Here is a 15905-nt window from a genome sequence, read left to right on the forward strand (position 1 = left end):
TTATTTGTCAAATGGCTTGGGTTCCCAAGTAGCCAGAATTCATGGATTTCCACTAAGGATGTCCAAGGGAGCACGCCATGAGTCGGGAGCGCGCCTGTGTTCGCGTACAAACCTCGCTCGATTTTGAGAATATACATGTGAATGGGTGTTGGAGATGGATTTGAAATTATACAATATAGATATGGAGTTGTACATTTATATAGGCTTGTATAGGCCCAAGAGCAAGTTTAAGAGGTATATCTCAAAAGACAAAGAAATGAAAATATTAAACAACTCATACAACTAATATATATATAGATAAGACAGAAATATAGACAACAATATATCAAATCAGTCAATAGAACAACTAGAAAGGGGAATGGTAGATGTACTAGCAATTAGGCATGGGCGGAGAGTTAGCCCAAAAACCCCGCACCTCAAAAAACGGCAGCGACAAACTATACTACTAAAAAAAATACACGGTGTTGCTCCTGATACAGTTAATAGTGTTTTTACACACAAAAATATATATTCAATCCAAAACAGGTGAAACATCGTGAGTAAAATATCGTGTACCGGTACACATGATGAGGTGCTATGGTACAATTGGGGGTTGCTGCTCCTGATCCAGTGAATAGCGTTTTTACACTACTATACTACTACACACCGCTGGAGATGAGAAGCATGGGCCGGGAGTGCGCTTGAGTTCTGCTGCAAATCTCACATGATTTGAAAATATATGTTGATTTGTAATGTTAATGGAGTTGTACAGTAGTATAGGGGATGTATAGGCAAAGATCAGGATTTTTGGTTTTAGTGGCCAAAAAATGATCCCATGTTATTTCTTATGGGAAAACGTGCCCCAAGTGGCGTTAAACCCGTAGTTCGCCACTACTTTCGGTGCTTGGGCCTACACTTTTTCTCATCATGATCAATAATCTTGATCCCCTTGGAACTACCCTCATATTTGCGGATGACACTTCTCTCCTGTCATATGATACCAACATTGACCAGGACGTCTCCAGACAGCGCCTCGAAGATACAGCTGCTTGGTTTCTGGCTAACCATTTTCAACTTAACGAGGATAAAACGCAGCACATCATCTGCAGCCTTTCCAGAAATCAACCAGATGTTCAGGGTCCTGTAAAACCGCTTGGTTTTGTTCTTGATGGTAAGTTCAGCTGGACACACCACATAGACCAGACCAGCAACACGGTCAGTTTCCTCCTCCTGAATTCATATTATGCGTAACGGAGTCATACTGGGCGATGGTGTACCATTCCTCCTAAGAATGCGGTAAATTTATTTCTATAGCCTAGTGCATCGGTTACAAGTTAAAATAAAAATAATAATCTCTTTGCTGTGTTATTATTAAATGAAAGTCGTTAGTCTTCATGAGTTAATATTAACTCAATCAATATTGAATATTAATAATTACTCTACCACTGTCCCCAAACTTAATTTTTAATCAATCAAATTCGAACCAAGAGCTTTAGGACTTGCGAAATACATATTAATACCTACTTGTTAAATCTGTAAACCTAATAACGCCCTATACACAAAAAGAAATCAAGTCAACTATTCTAATGCCACTAATGTGAAGGACAATAGGTCCTTATGCCGTTGTCCGTTCTGGGCTGGTGGGTGAAATCTATTACGTCCAATCAAACATTGTGTAACTAACGTCTCACGGACAGACTTACGTGCAAACGTACGCACGCGCACACCCGCATTGTGCTTGACCCGTGCAACTAACAGTTGCACATAATTAACAGTTTCAGTTTCAGGGTTAACAGTTTCTAACAGTTTCAGAACATAATTAATTGTGACTGCAGTTAGATGAGGTTTAAACGTAAACAAGTTTAAAATTATCATAGGCATAATATCAAGCTTTTTTTGTTTCAAGAACCAAAATAACTTTCTGAAGCTTTTCTCTTGTGGTCAGCTTTTCCATGAACAATTTTCGTATACATCACTGAAGCTCTTTCCACTTAAATTTTATAGGCCAATTAATTAAGTTGACAATCAATAATAGACAGTAATTCTGATTTCTTCTACCTGTTGATTAGTCGGTCATTCTGCTGTTTTTAAGAAGCAAACTAATACTGCTAACCAAATTATCCAGATACAACAATAAGTATGACGGAGCCCGTCGGATCAAAGGTTTATTGCCTTAAAAAGTGCGGAAGGCATCGGAAGGTGTCGGAGACTAGTTGGGAGGTGTCGTGGGTTTCCTGCTTTAGTTTTAAGCGTAATGACAACCGACAAAATAGACTGTTCATAAATTCCTATCCGGCCCGATTACAAACCGTACTTGTTAGACTTTTTAAACGCACTAAATATGACAATTTAATATGTTGAATGTCAAAAAATAAAAACCTAAGACATCAAAACGTGACGATGGCCAATGTAAGAATAAAAATAAACGCAAGTCTCTGCGAAATTGAGGAATAATACACTTTTATTTTTAAATCAAGATTGCTTCTTATTACGTCAGATGGCAGACGGCGTGGTCTCGTGTCACTTTCATTTGAACGCCGCGTGAGGCTCCTAATAATTTGATGACATTTTTTTGTTTTGTTACAACCGATTTACCTCTGAGAACCATCTTAGTTTATTTGGACACAAAAAAGTTGTTTTCGAAGTGATTTATGTGTGTGTGTATGTGTGTGCGTGTGTCTGGATGTGTAGAGCTAGGAACCATACCTGTGGTCCGATTTAGATGAAATTTGGTATGTAGGTTCTAATCCATGGTATCTCCAGGCGTTTTTTTTTCCTTTTTTTAAGATTTTTTATGGGCATTTTTCCATAAAAATCATAAAAAACCGGAAAAAACGGTTTTTCACAAAATATTGCCCGAACAATTTTGATAAAAATTTAGTATGTTTTAGCCCTTTAAATTTGGAACAAAATGGTAAAAATACCATTTTTGTAAAAATTAAGGTTCAAAAGTTATTGTAAATTATGTTATTTTCCCCATAAAATCCCATAAAATAACAAAAAATAGGATTTTAGAAAAAAAGTCCTGCTTTGATTTAACATAGTATGTTATGGTCCTTAAAATGTTGATAGTTTTTTTCCTTTTTTGGAAATTTGGATTTTTAATGGGTATTTTCCCATAAACCCCATAAAATAACGGAAAAAAAGGATTTTCCCAAAAATGGCCCGAACGTTTTTGATAAAAGTTTAGTATGTTCTAGTCCTTTACATTCTGAACAAAATGTTACAAATCCCATTTCTGTAAAAATTACGGTTCAAAAGTGATTGTAAATTGTGTTATTTTCCCATAAAACCCCATAAAATAACGGAAAATTAGATTTTCCCAAAAATGACCCGAACGATTTTGATAAAAATTTAGTATGTTATAGTCCTTTAAATTCTGAACAAAATTGTACAAATCCCATTTCCGTATATTTAATCTCACCTCTTTCACATGATAAAGGTTTTTGACATACTTAAGGGAGAAAGTATATGTCAGAATGCTGATACCGTTTATTTTCTTGATGCCGACGTTAGAGGAACTTTTACAGTTGAGGCAATATACGGTGTACTCAATTATTAACACTTTGAGGGTAGATCGGTCCAAATCTATACGTGTTGTGGGTAGCTGGGAATCGAACCTATTCCCGAATAGGTTTATACTATATAGGTTAACTGTATATAGGTTAATTATAGGTTAACTGTATATAGGTTAATTATAGGTTAACTGTGTATAGGTTAATTATAGGTTAACTGTATATAGGTTAATTATAGGTTAACTGTATATAGGTTAATTATAGGTTAACTGTTTATAGGCGTTCTATACTACCATAATACTACCCTATAACTTCCGCAGTGAAGTCCGAGACGCTAACCACGATCTAGGCTAACTTTTTTTTTCCTAGCAGGCCTCATTTTACCATACCCTCTGATTCCCACAAATTGTATAATATCATACCCTCATTGCATTATACTATATAGTTTATACGGGTTCTATACTACCATAATACTACCCCAGTCTCGAATACTCTTTGTGACCTAAAGTAACATTTGATTATGATGCATGTTCATAAAAGACAACTAACTGTAAGCGGTGGTACGGTGGTGAGACTTAGAGTTCTCTTATGTTTTGTGGTTGCATAGTTTACCACACTCTCTAACTTTGAATATCATCTTTATCCTCTGGTTTCCACGTTCATTTTTCATTTCTTCTAGTTAACTGTTTCCTCTGTTTAACATGCACTATTTTCTCTCACCTACTCTTCATTTAAACCTGTAGTTTACCAAATGCTCATTAACCATACGAAGTTCACCCCCTATAGATCCTCATACTCTCTGATCATACTTTCCAGGTTACCATGCCCTCGAGGACGTCCCTACACCCTGAACGTATCGTTAGGCAACCGTGGTTTGGCAAGCCTCAGTGATTCTTGGCACGCTCAAGAAGCCTGCTTGTATAAAGACTACTGGACATCGGTCGCTGGTCATCACACACCACCATGAGCTCCAGTCTGGTAAGTCAACTCTACTTGGTGTTGGTTTACAACTGTTTTAAGTATTTTGTTTTAATTATCAAATTCAGCTATACATTTACAAATCCAAGGTTTAATGAACAGTATGAGCAAAGTAGCATTTACTTTCTGTATTATATTGACAAAAACCATTATGATGGGTAAGCGGTGGGAGTAAAAGCTATGATATTTTATGGGTAAAAGTAACAAAAACTGCAATAACTTCGAAAACGTGATTTATACAGCATTTGGGTTTGTGCTATTTTGTTTAAAATTTAAAAGTCCATAACATACGAAGTTTTACAAAAAAAATGTACGCAGTTTTTCTGAAAATCTGGTTTTACTGGGTTTTATGGGAAATCCCCATCAAAACTAAAAAGTCTAATGAAAAAAACCTTACCTTATATATTATGGATTGGTACACACATAAAAAATTTGGTCAAAATTGGACATAGGTGTAGGCTGAAGCACTGTACAAATCCACACACACAAACCCATCCACAATCACCACTTCAAAAACCACTTTTTGGGTTTAGGAGATATTTCCAGCAAAAACTGAAACTTGAAATTTTTACGAAAACAATACTTTTCTTTGCTTTACTAGGGGGTTAAAGTAAAGATCTGCTTTATTAGCTTTGGTATCAAAGTTTTCTAGTATCCCCTTGAGTTAAATTTTATGGAATATGCGTTTATATTCTAAAATATGTAATTATATTGTATGAGTCAAGCAACATAAGTATTCTGATGCATTTATCGTCGATAAAGGAGCATATTTCAGGAATTTATCAATCTTAGAAAATGTCTATTGCGTATCAAAACAAAAGAGTTCGATAAACTGTATTTCATATTTATTCTTTTTATTACTTGTTAATTTAACATATTTTAAAATTTTTTATTACTGAATTACCCCATTGGTAAGTACCGCAGTCACCATTATTAGGACCTAGGTTAGGGACCACTTTGTTTTTAGTTTTAAAACAGATATTTGGCAGGTCACTCATATTTTTGACGATGCATAAATAGTTTCTACTGTTTAATTAAATTTGAAACAAAATTGCTTCCTTGCCCATGTTTGTAGTCAACGTTTCGGCAATCTTTATAAGTAATGCACACCATATTCTCATATAGGTCCTAAGGCATCCTGGGGCTACAGTGGATTGTTATCAGTTTTAAATAAATTTAAATTTAACTCTCACAATTAGGAAGGGTAAATTTATATCCAACACTAAGATATTCTAAGAGTTAACAAAGAAATAACCCTCCAATTCAAAGCCAGTAATAAATGCATAATCCAATTATTGTTTAAATTTTATATGAAGGGATTTTTTTTTAATAGTATTTAGAATTATCTTCTTACATTGAAGACCCAAAACACGGAAAGATCTTTGAACGCAGCAACCACTAGGAAAAGTTGAGGAAAATCTTTTTTCAGCAAAGAATTGTGAGAAAGAACACAAGGATATTAACTTATAAGAAGATTGAACGTTTATAAGGAAAAGTGTAAAAATATGTAACAAAACATGTGAATATAAGTATTCCAGTAAATCTATTCTTCTCCATTCTATGATGGCAAAGCACACTGGGATACTACGCAATATAATACTATTGTATATTTTTTTTAATTTCAGGAAAGAAACATTTAATTACTTGACTACTGGATGTGGAATTTATTTAGGTAGCCAATCAAAACCGATCCCCTGTTACTATCTTTGTGTACATGTTTTATCTTGTTTGACAATATAGTATGTGTGTTTTCATTTAGAGTCCGTGATAGTTTAAGTGAATTCCGATAAATTGCTTAAACCAGTTAAATTAATCATCCATTGAAAAAGTATGATTTAAATTATTAGTGTGATAAAAAGACTCTGGACGCCATTGCATTGTAGAATGTAATTTCCTGCTTGAAGCCAAATCAAGGTTTTTTTCTGTAGCGTTATTGTAAGACAATGCCCCAAATGATTGATTTTAACGCTCAAAAGTATAGAGGGTATAAGGCTAAGTACCTGGGGACCGAACATTGCTCGGGAAAATCATTAGTTTGTTCTGATAGCAGTCTTAGTATTGCAGACACATAAATCCATTCCCAAACTCTACACTGCTCGCCTTTACTACTTCCTTCAGCGCTCCCTACGTTGTGGACCTGTTTCCCTCCCTTCCCATTGCATTTAAAAATTGCAGATACCTTAATCTAATCATCATAAACAGTTCCCACACTCCAGACAGCTCAGCTTGACTACTTCCTTCACCACTTCCTACGTCGCGAGCTTGTTTTTCTCCCTTCCCATAGCATTTTAGGATTGAAAATATCTTAATCTAATCGTCATAAACAGTTACCACACTCCGGCCAGATCGCCTTGACTACTTCCTTCACCACTTCCTACGTCGCGGACCTGTTTTCTTCCCTCCCCATAGCATTTTAGGATTGCAGATACCTTAATCTAATCGTCATAAACAGTTCCCACACTCCAGACAGCTCGCTTTGACTACTTCCTTCACCACTTCCTACTTCGCGGACCTGTTTTCCTCCCTTCCCATAGCATTTTAGGATTGCCAATACCCTTATCTAATCGTCACAAACCGTTCCCACACTCCGGACTACTCGGCTTGACTACTTCCTTCACCACTTTCTACGTCGCGGACCTGTTTCCCTCCCTTCCCATAGCATTTTAGGATTCCAGATACCCTAATCTTATCGTCATAAACCGTTCCCACACTCCGGAAAGCTTGCCTTTACTACTTCCTTCATCACTTCCTACGTCACGAACCTGTTTCTCTCCCTTCCCACGGCATTTAAGATTCCAGATACCTTAATCTAATCGTCAAAAGCAGTTCCCACACTCCGGACGACTCGTCTTGACTACATCCTTCACCACTTTCTACGTCGCGGACCTGTTTCCCTCCCTTCCCATAACATTTTAGTATTGCTAATATCCTTATCTAATCGTCATAAACAGTTCCCAAACTCCGGACTACTCGCCTTGACTAGTTCCTTCACCCCTTCTTACGTCGCGGACCTGTTTTCCTCCCTTCCCATAGCATTTTAGGATTGCAAATATCATAATCTAATCGTCATTAACAGTTCCCACACTCCAGACAGCTCGCTTTGACTACTTCCTTCACCACTTCCTACGTCGCGGAGCTCTGTTTCCCTCCCTTCCCATAGCATTTTAGGATTGTATATACCTTAATCTAATCGTCATAAACAGTTCCCACACTCCGGACTGCTTGCCTTTACTACTTCCCTTATCACTTCCTACGTCACGGACCTGTTTCCCTCCCTTCCCATAGCATTTTTTGATCGCAAATACCATAAGCTAATTGTCATAAACAGATTCAACACTCCGGACAACTTTCCTTTACTACTTCCTTCACCACTTCCTACGTCACAGACCTGTTTCCAAACCTTCCCTTCCTATAGCATTTTAGGATATTCAGATGACCTTAATCTAATCGTCATAAACAGACCCCACACTTCGTACTGCTTACAATGCCTACAATGTATCGAGCATTTTACAGTATAATCTTTGCTCAATAGTAGCTAGCAAGTGATGCTTTCCCTTTTGTACTGTATTTGTAATTTGCTAGTATACTGTGGGTATTTGGCTTATTATGAACACGTGCTACAACTTCAAGTCTTTTGTTTACTTTTTCCTTGTTATTTAATTCAACCAACATGGTTACTTAGCAACCCATAAGACTAATGTTAAAAAAATGCGACTTTTAGTTTCGTTTTTCAACGTAATTAGATTTTTGTTGGGAGTTCTAACTGCATTAAGCTCGTTTTTAGGCCAAAAATAAACTATTTACAAGATTTGAAGAAAATCGTCGGAGCCGTTTTCGAGATCTTTCTGCAAGCAAGCAAGCATGCAAGCAAGCAAGCAAGCAAGCATACATACAAGCAAACATTGCTCGTATTAGAGTATAGGATAAGGCTTCATAAGTAGACTTTTTAGCATGTATTTTAAGCTAATTATTTTCAGTAATCAGTTGTGTTCGGTATCTGACACTACCGGTCTTAAAAGTGTCGGATTTTCGAGAGTAAACTACACTAACATTATTTCTTAAAAAAGGACTCTTTAGAAACGCAAACACTACGAGTATATGATTACAATGACGATTCTAATATATGACCCTGTTATGTTTCAGTTCATCGTCTTCGCTCTGACTGTGGCGGGAGCTAGTGCTGCCCCCAGTGCCGTAATCGCCGCCCCCGTAGCCTACGCCGCCCCCAGCGTAGTCACCGCCTCCAGTCATCAAGTAGTAGCTAGGAACTACAATGGTTTGGCACCCGTTGTCCCTGCGGCCCCCTACGTTTCTCCATATGCAGCCCCCTACGCTGCACCTTACGCTGCACCCTACGCTGCACCCTATGCTTCGCCCTATGCTGCCCCCTACGTAGCAGCCCCCTATGCTGCTCCTTTGGCCCCTTACGCAGCACCCTACGTCTGGTGAATGGCAAATGTTTGAACCCATTAGTGATTTTTAGAAAATTGTAAATATTTAATAAATTCTTCAACTTTACTTTCCCGAATTTTATTTTATTCTTAACCATTTCCATGTTACAGCACCGTTGTGGCATTGTCTCTACTAAACAAGCATTTCAAATAGCTACAGATTATATTTTCCTTACACTGAGCCAGGTTTACATAGAATGTTCCACTATATCCACGTATATTATTATCTGTTCACCTTACATGATAAATCAATTTTGTCTCGTTATATGTTCTTTAAAATACCTATAACATCTTTCCAATAACTCTAAGAACAGCTACTCTGTTGATTTTTTTAAGTTTATCCCAGTTAAGGTAGTACATAAGAAAACACAATAAGGTGCCAAATATGGTTTTATTATATAAAAATAGTGGACGATAACTCGAATCAAAATTTATCAAAATTTATTAATATTTATCAAGTAAGGTTAAAAATGGGCTACCCATTTTTTTAAACATAAAATTTAATGGAGCTTAAAGAACAAATAATTTATTGAATGAAAATGTTGCTGTAAGCTCGGTGGTTAAGGAACAAAATTTAAAAATATCGCATTAAAAATGTCCAGGTTATTATTATGGAGAATAAGTAAATGTTTATACTTTGCATGGTTATTGGTTATGTATATAGCCTATTTATATCAAATTAGGCAAATTTATTTTTCATATTAAGCTAATAGTACCTTTCCTGTAGCAGCAAACTTTAGTTATCATTTAACTGAATGTTTTTAAAAAGGCAATAAATCTAAGTCAGATCTATTCCCCATTTAAAAACATTAGGAAATCTTTTAGTGAATGGAAATTCGCTTAGTCTACAGGCTTGCTGCAGCGGGGGTATTTTTCATATATGTTAGCTTTACCGGTATTTTTAAGGTATTTTTAGCCTCAGTCCACCTACCTGGATTTGCAGTTTGTATCAGCAACATATCAAGCCAAGCCGGTACAACCAGATCATAAAACCGGTGCAGTAAAAACGTTACAGTTGCGATGACCGTAATTAATGATTGCGGCTGTCTCGTAAAAGTGAATAGAAGCATTCCCACTCACTATTCACAGCAGCATTGCTTTGATTTCAAAGTTGGTACCGCAGTCGACGAGCCATCAACTCACAATTAAACTATTTAATGTATTCAAGCCCAAAATATAGCTAGAGATATTACAAAACCTTTACGTTATAACAATTACATTTGACAAGCTATAACATTTCGGCTAATGCAGTTAAGTAAACTAGGCTTTCAAGGATTCGCAAAGTTCTAAAAATGAAAATGAAGATGCAATTTACAACCTGGGAAACCCATGCACCCCGCTGACTGTGTGAAACAGACTAACTAGGCAGAGCAGTGCCGCCGTCTGACAGAATTACTTCTGTTTGTGGTCACACAGAGGAATCCGGAATTGTGTGCTTTGAAAACTTATTAAATGCTATATAACCTCTGTGGAGGGATTTTTTTTTTAATTGTCTATTAAAATTGAAATGTTCTAAATATCTTTTGTTTTGAGTAAGTACTTAATTTGAGTAAACAGTACTGGATTACTGGCTTTTATTTTTTTATGTATGGACATGGGGTTTACCATAATTTTCTTTTGATTCAGTTCTTATTCGTTTATCATTAGAAAAAATATATGGTGGGATTCGTGTGGGTTTTCTTTTGTAGTATTTAAATTTCAGAAGGAATGTGTTTTTTTGTTTAAGGCTGGACAAATTGAAATACTATTGAAAGGTCCAACTTACCAATGACACGCACATTTGAAATACGAATACAAATTTTCAGGATGAGATAAAAGCCTTGACGATGTATGTAACCATCATGTGTGAAAACCAAGACGTAACCTTGTGAAATTATAATTATTTATAAAGAACATTCAGAACATTGAATTCACTGTAATTACCTTAAAATTGCGTTTTGTTGCTTATTTTTTTAGACATACATAAAAAATGGTTGTATCCTTCTCTAAAGCAAGTATGTTGAAGATTTTGTCAAATCAATCTCACAAAAACCTGTTATAAAATTTGAGTGGGGTTCCAGTGACGGACCTATCATGTATATCACATTCAGTGTGAACAAACGTTAAATTAATTCAAGAACTAAATCCATTTAGATACCAGGGGCCTTATAAACAGATTATGTCCTTTAAGGTTTCATTGAGCTTGTTTTGAATTATCAAAACCAGGACCACCCACAAAAAAATATAAAATCCATAATTTATTAAGTACAGCGACAGAACAACTTCTTAAGCATTAAATAAGGATCACATAACTATTTATCTGCATTGGTTCTTTATGTCAAGTAGTTTCTATACTACATTCTTTCTACAATCAGGAGTGGCTTGTCCGTGCCACTCATATCCTTATAATGAAGTAAATGTCTTCAGACACCATCCAATCCAGTAGGTTGAAGTTTAGCATTCAAGGTTAAAAATCAAAACACCGAACATGACAAATAACTTATTTATTGAGCACATCCAATACGAGGGTAGAGTTGGTTCCTAGACGACGACGGCGGGCGCGTGGTACAACAGAGGGGCCGGAGCATGGTACACGGTGGCAGCTGGCACTACAGCTGGGACAGGGTGGCTGGTGAACTGGGTGTGTGACACGTGGGAGTACGAGGTAGGGTAGTGGACCACGGGGGCGGCGGCGGCGTAGCTCTTGACCAGATAGGCGTGAGGGGCGGCGGGCACCACGGGGTATAGCAGTGAGGTGGGGGCGGCCTGAGCGGCAGCGAGGGCAGCAATCACAACAACCTAGAGAACAGAAGATAAAATCACATAACTTGTACACTCTGCACTCACATTACAGGGCGCTGGGCTCTAGGTTTGAACCGTTTTACACGTTAGTTCAGGCAGTCTTGCGGGTTTTGGTATATTACAAATAAACATTTTTTATTTGCTGTTTCTGTACCCGAGACCTGGGGGCCAAAGCCCCACACTCTACACTTGATCAGCTTGCTCTGCAAAATTCATACTTAAAACTACAACAATACCATTTGGTATCAATTTGTTTACAATCTATATTCTTAACAGTACTTTTTTGAGATTTTCAGACTACTCAAAGCTTTTGTCTTCCTCTGGCAAGTAACAGAAATAACCAGGAACAAACTGGCAAAACCGACTAAGGTTTTCCTGTGTCTTAATCCCGAAAACATGATTCATATTGTAGTCTGCTCAGTCCAATTGGAAGACGGTTGAAATCGATTTTGTCATCAACAATATTTAAGTGAGATTGAATGGTGGCGTATTAGCAAATGACTTTAGTGTCCAAACACTTTCAATTCAAGTCCTAACACATATACTGTAAAATTAAATGACAAATTGAATGGTAAATTTAGCACTTTATAAAAATATCGGATATAGGTCAAAAGCTTGCTAGTTTACAGCTTGTATTTTTTCCTTGTTCTCACTTTAAATACGCTAAACAATTTGTCGTGGTAATTTTTAGGTAAAAATAGGTCTAAACTAATCTATTGAAAAAGTAAGAAACATTTTCTAATATGTTTAGGGTGATAACTAATCAATAAGTATGCTATGATCATGAGATTCTAATAAATATCACAATTTAACACATACCAATTTGCATTTGATCCTTAACAAAGTTTTAATTAATCTTTAAATCACAATAACCTTAAATCATGCACGTTAGAAGAGACATTTCCATACAGGAATCGCAAAGATAAAGCTAAAATTGTAACACTGTATCAGCCTATAGTATATTTAGCTATAGGTGCGTTAGACTATAATAAACTATTTCATCACATTGCTTAATGGGGTGTATTATAAAATACACGAACTGTAGCAATGTTTTTTAAATGTGAACCATTAAAAAAATAGTGCAACATTCCAGAATATAATAACTGCAACTGTAGGCATTTAAAAAAAGTTTTATTTCGTCAAATAGTAATGACTTCTATAGCAAAATGGGTCAATTATTTATTTATAACATAAATTCGTTTGTGTAGCCTATAACTCTATGATTTTAAAACAGCAATGAATGACGTCGGCAAGTCGGTGTCCTATTGGCAGAGCATCTCAGACAAGTATTACGTTAGACCTGAAGGTGAAATCCATTATATTACATTCGACTGTTGCACTCTGAGTCAAGGACTTGTTTTGAAGGTGCATCGCCCGAGCAAGAGACATTATATCAATATACCGCTGCAGCCTTCAATGATTAAATTAGGAGAGAGATTCAATATAATTCTGTTTATATTTTACATCTTTATTACTCATTCGTCAGTTATTGGATAGTTTTAGATTCTGCCTATGATGTGATCAAATATATTGATGGTTTATTTTGTTTTACTTTATTTTGCGAGTGTATGGTATTGCAGTTAGTTAGGTTTTTTACGGGGTCGATCTTGTTACTACCTAATGTAAACCCTTTTTCATGTAGCTTTATTAAGGATCGAACCAGAAACCTTAAGACTTGATATAAGCTCTATGTAAATAGCTTGTAACTTGTAGCTTAACCAATGCATGTAACTTAAGTAAATCTGTTTAAATAAATGACTTACGACTTATAAACAGACAATGTTACTTATTTTATCGTGCTTAGTTTCTTTATCTTTACAATTTACCATACAAGCATATATAAATTAGTATTGATTTTAACTTAAATTAGTAAATTTGCTTGTCAAATATATTTCGCTACATAGCCTAGTTTTAAAACGTTTAAGTATTATGTAATTAATGACTTCTAAAATATAAACAGATTTCTAAAAAGGTATTTTAATAGTACCTATGTAGTTTTACTCGTAAAATCGTTTTACTGACATGAACAAAGTACATTTATGTGATTTTAAATCTTTATTCGATAGTTTTGATATATTCAACGACAGTAGATCTATTTTTGTTATTAATTATTTCCATTTTTGTTCGTTTATTTCGAATAAAATCAACATTGTTTTTAGATATATATTTTGCATATTAAAACACACGCATTTACCTCAGCAATGTATCAAACAAGCACAAAACCAAAATTATAATATAACTAATTCCAAGCCAAAGCTAGTTTTGAATGTAAAACAACACCAACAAAGCAGTGCGATTAGGTTAAATTCTACTTAAATCGTTGCGGGCGTTTGTTCTTGAACTACGGGAAAACAATTTCTCCAATAACGTACCAATAATTTTAACGAGCCGTTTTATGCCTAAACTAAGACATAGGGATCAAGTTCAAAAATATATTACAAGATTGGGAAAAATTGAAAATTAAGCTCAATAAAGAGAGACCTGGAGGCAGTGCGTGAGTGAGGCCAAATACCTTTTAATGTACCAGTGGCCACTCCAGTGAGTAAGCAGGTTTTATGCCTGCAAATAGATTGTAAAAGCATTTTATTTTTTTATGAAATACCTCATCACCTTGTCTCATTGTTCTGTTTTGTTGCTAATTTACAATTCAAAACCATTTGATAACTAATGACTTTTCCCAGTATTAAACATTGGTCATTGATTGTGGCGCGCCTTAAAAAGTTATTAACCTCGAAATACGTCATTGGACAATTTATTTTTGGATTAAACAGCTTTTTCGCTCTGAAAACGTATTTTTTTAATACAATTTTCACAATTTAGTTGTTGTCTGATATAAAATTTTCCTAGTATCCGTAAACGTAAAAATATCATAAATATAAAAATATGATCATTGGGTGGCCTTAGAAAAATTATTAGATTCATTTTTGTTAATACAATTTTTAAATAAAGTCAAAATAATTACACGGAAATGTGTTCAAAATAGCAAAGATTTACTGATTAATAATAGTCAGTACGTAGAGTACTTACAACAGAGAGCATCTTGATGGTAGGTGTGTGTAGACAGGATCAAAACAGAACTATCTGGAGGATGCGCCTTATATAGGAGTCAAGATCAAGGACACGCCGCCATTGGTCCTCTTTGTGATCTTCTCTGTCCCAGGGGTCCTAGACCTGCAACATGGCTGGCAGAATCTGAACCTTCTAAAAGCAGGGAATGATTCCTTTCGGTTTCCTAACACATTAATTCTTACTTAATTACCTCGTCGGAAAGAAACCTCAACCGAAATCTAGGTGCTTAAAATTGTATGTAAAATTGATACAAATAATTCTTTTTGGGCTTTACCAAGAGAACGATCCGTACCTTAGCCTTGCCATCCAACCCAGATTTTTAATAGGGAACATTATTACTCAATTGATACACCAAATCAACAATTATTGATGGCAAATGACATTTACGATTCAATCACGGTCGGGGTCGGCTCCTAACTCTTATTTTGAATGAGAACACAGTAACCACTCGGCTACCCAAACATGGAATACTATTGTTAGATTATTAGGTTGTAAAACTTTGGTGCACATTGTTCAGGTTCAAGTCCAGCTAGTTATTGTAAAGTTACAACCTGCCAAATAAATAAATCCTCATGCACGATGGAGTACCGAGTCCCGGGCAGCGATCCCGTTGGTTATTATGCATGTCTTGCCAACATTTATCAGTTCAGTTCATTACTGAACTCTACCGGTTCATCTTTGCTGGATACACTTCAATGATACCACCCCGAGACCCATGTGGACCTGCAAATCCAACCCAACCCCCTCGTAAAAAATAACGTGCAAAATCAGTTAAAGGGTCTTCATAATAAATACACATCATTCAGCAAAGATAACTTACCTATCTGAGCTACAGATCTTCCAAGTTAAAAGATGTGTTGAGAAAGAGTCACAAGTAAAAAGTAAAATTGTGTAGACCCTATAGACATGAGTGATGAGATGTGGGGCCTGGTGATTAATGTTTATTTAATGTTTATTAATGTTTATTTGTGTGGTAAAATATTTGCTTGGGAATAATTTGAAATAACAAAACAAATATTCATCTTAATTTGGTGTATTCTGTATTTTTTACGTTTTGAAGAGCCAGCGATACTTTTTAGCTAAATAACTCTCTAATTGCGTTTCAATTTAAGCAAATATTACTTTTAACTCT

General features: G+C 35.8%; 1 protein-coding gene across 1 annotated transcript; it reads left to right on the forward strand.

The window, feature by feature from the left end:
- Positions 1-4455: 4455 nt before the first annotated feature.
- On the forward strand, positions 4456-8982 carry LOC129004353 (cuticle protein 16.5-like). Its single transcript, XM_054432918.1, has 2 exons — positions 4456-4472; positions 8616-8982. The coding sequence occupies exons 1-2, from the start codon at positions 4458-4460 to the stop codon at positions 8919-8921; spliced, it is 321 nt and encodes a 106-aa protein (XP_054288893.1). The 5' UTR covers positions 4456-4457; the 3' UTR covers positions 8922-8982.
- The last annotated feature ends 6923 nt before the right edge of the window (positions 8983-15905 follow it).

The sequence above is a fragment of the Macrosteles quadrilineatus genome, unplaced genomic scaffold, assembly GCF_028750875.1.
Source record: "Macrosteles quadrilineatus isolate MER2022 unplaced genomic scaffold, UCM_ALF_1.0 Scaffold_9__3_contigs__length_116548681, whole genome shotgun sequence".
Classification (NCBI taxonomy): domain Eukaryota; kingdom Metazoa; phylum Arthropoda; class Insecta; order Hemiptera; family Cicadellidae; genus Macrosteles; species Macrosteles quadrilineatus.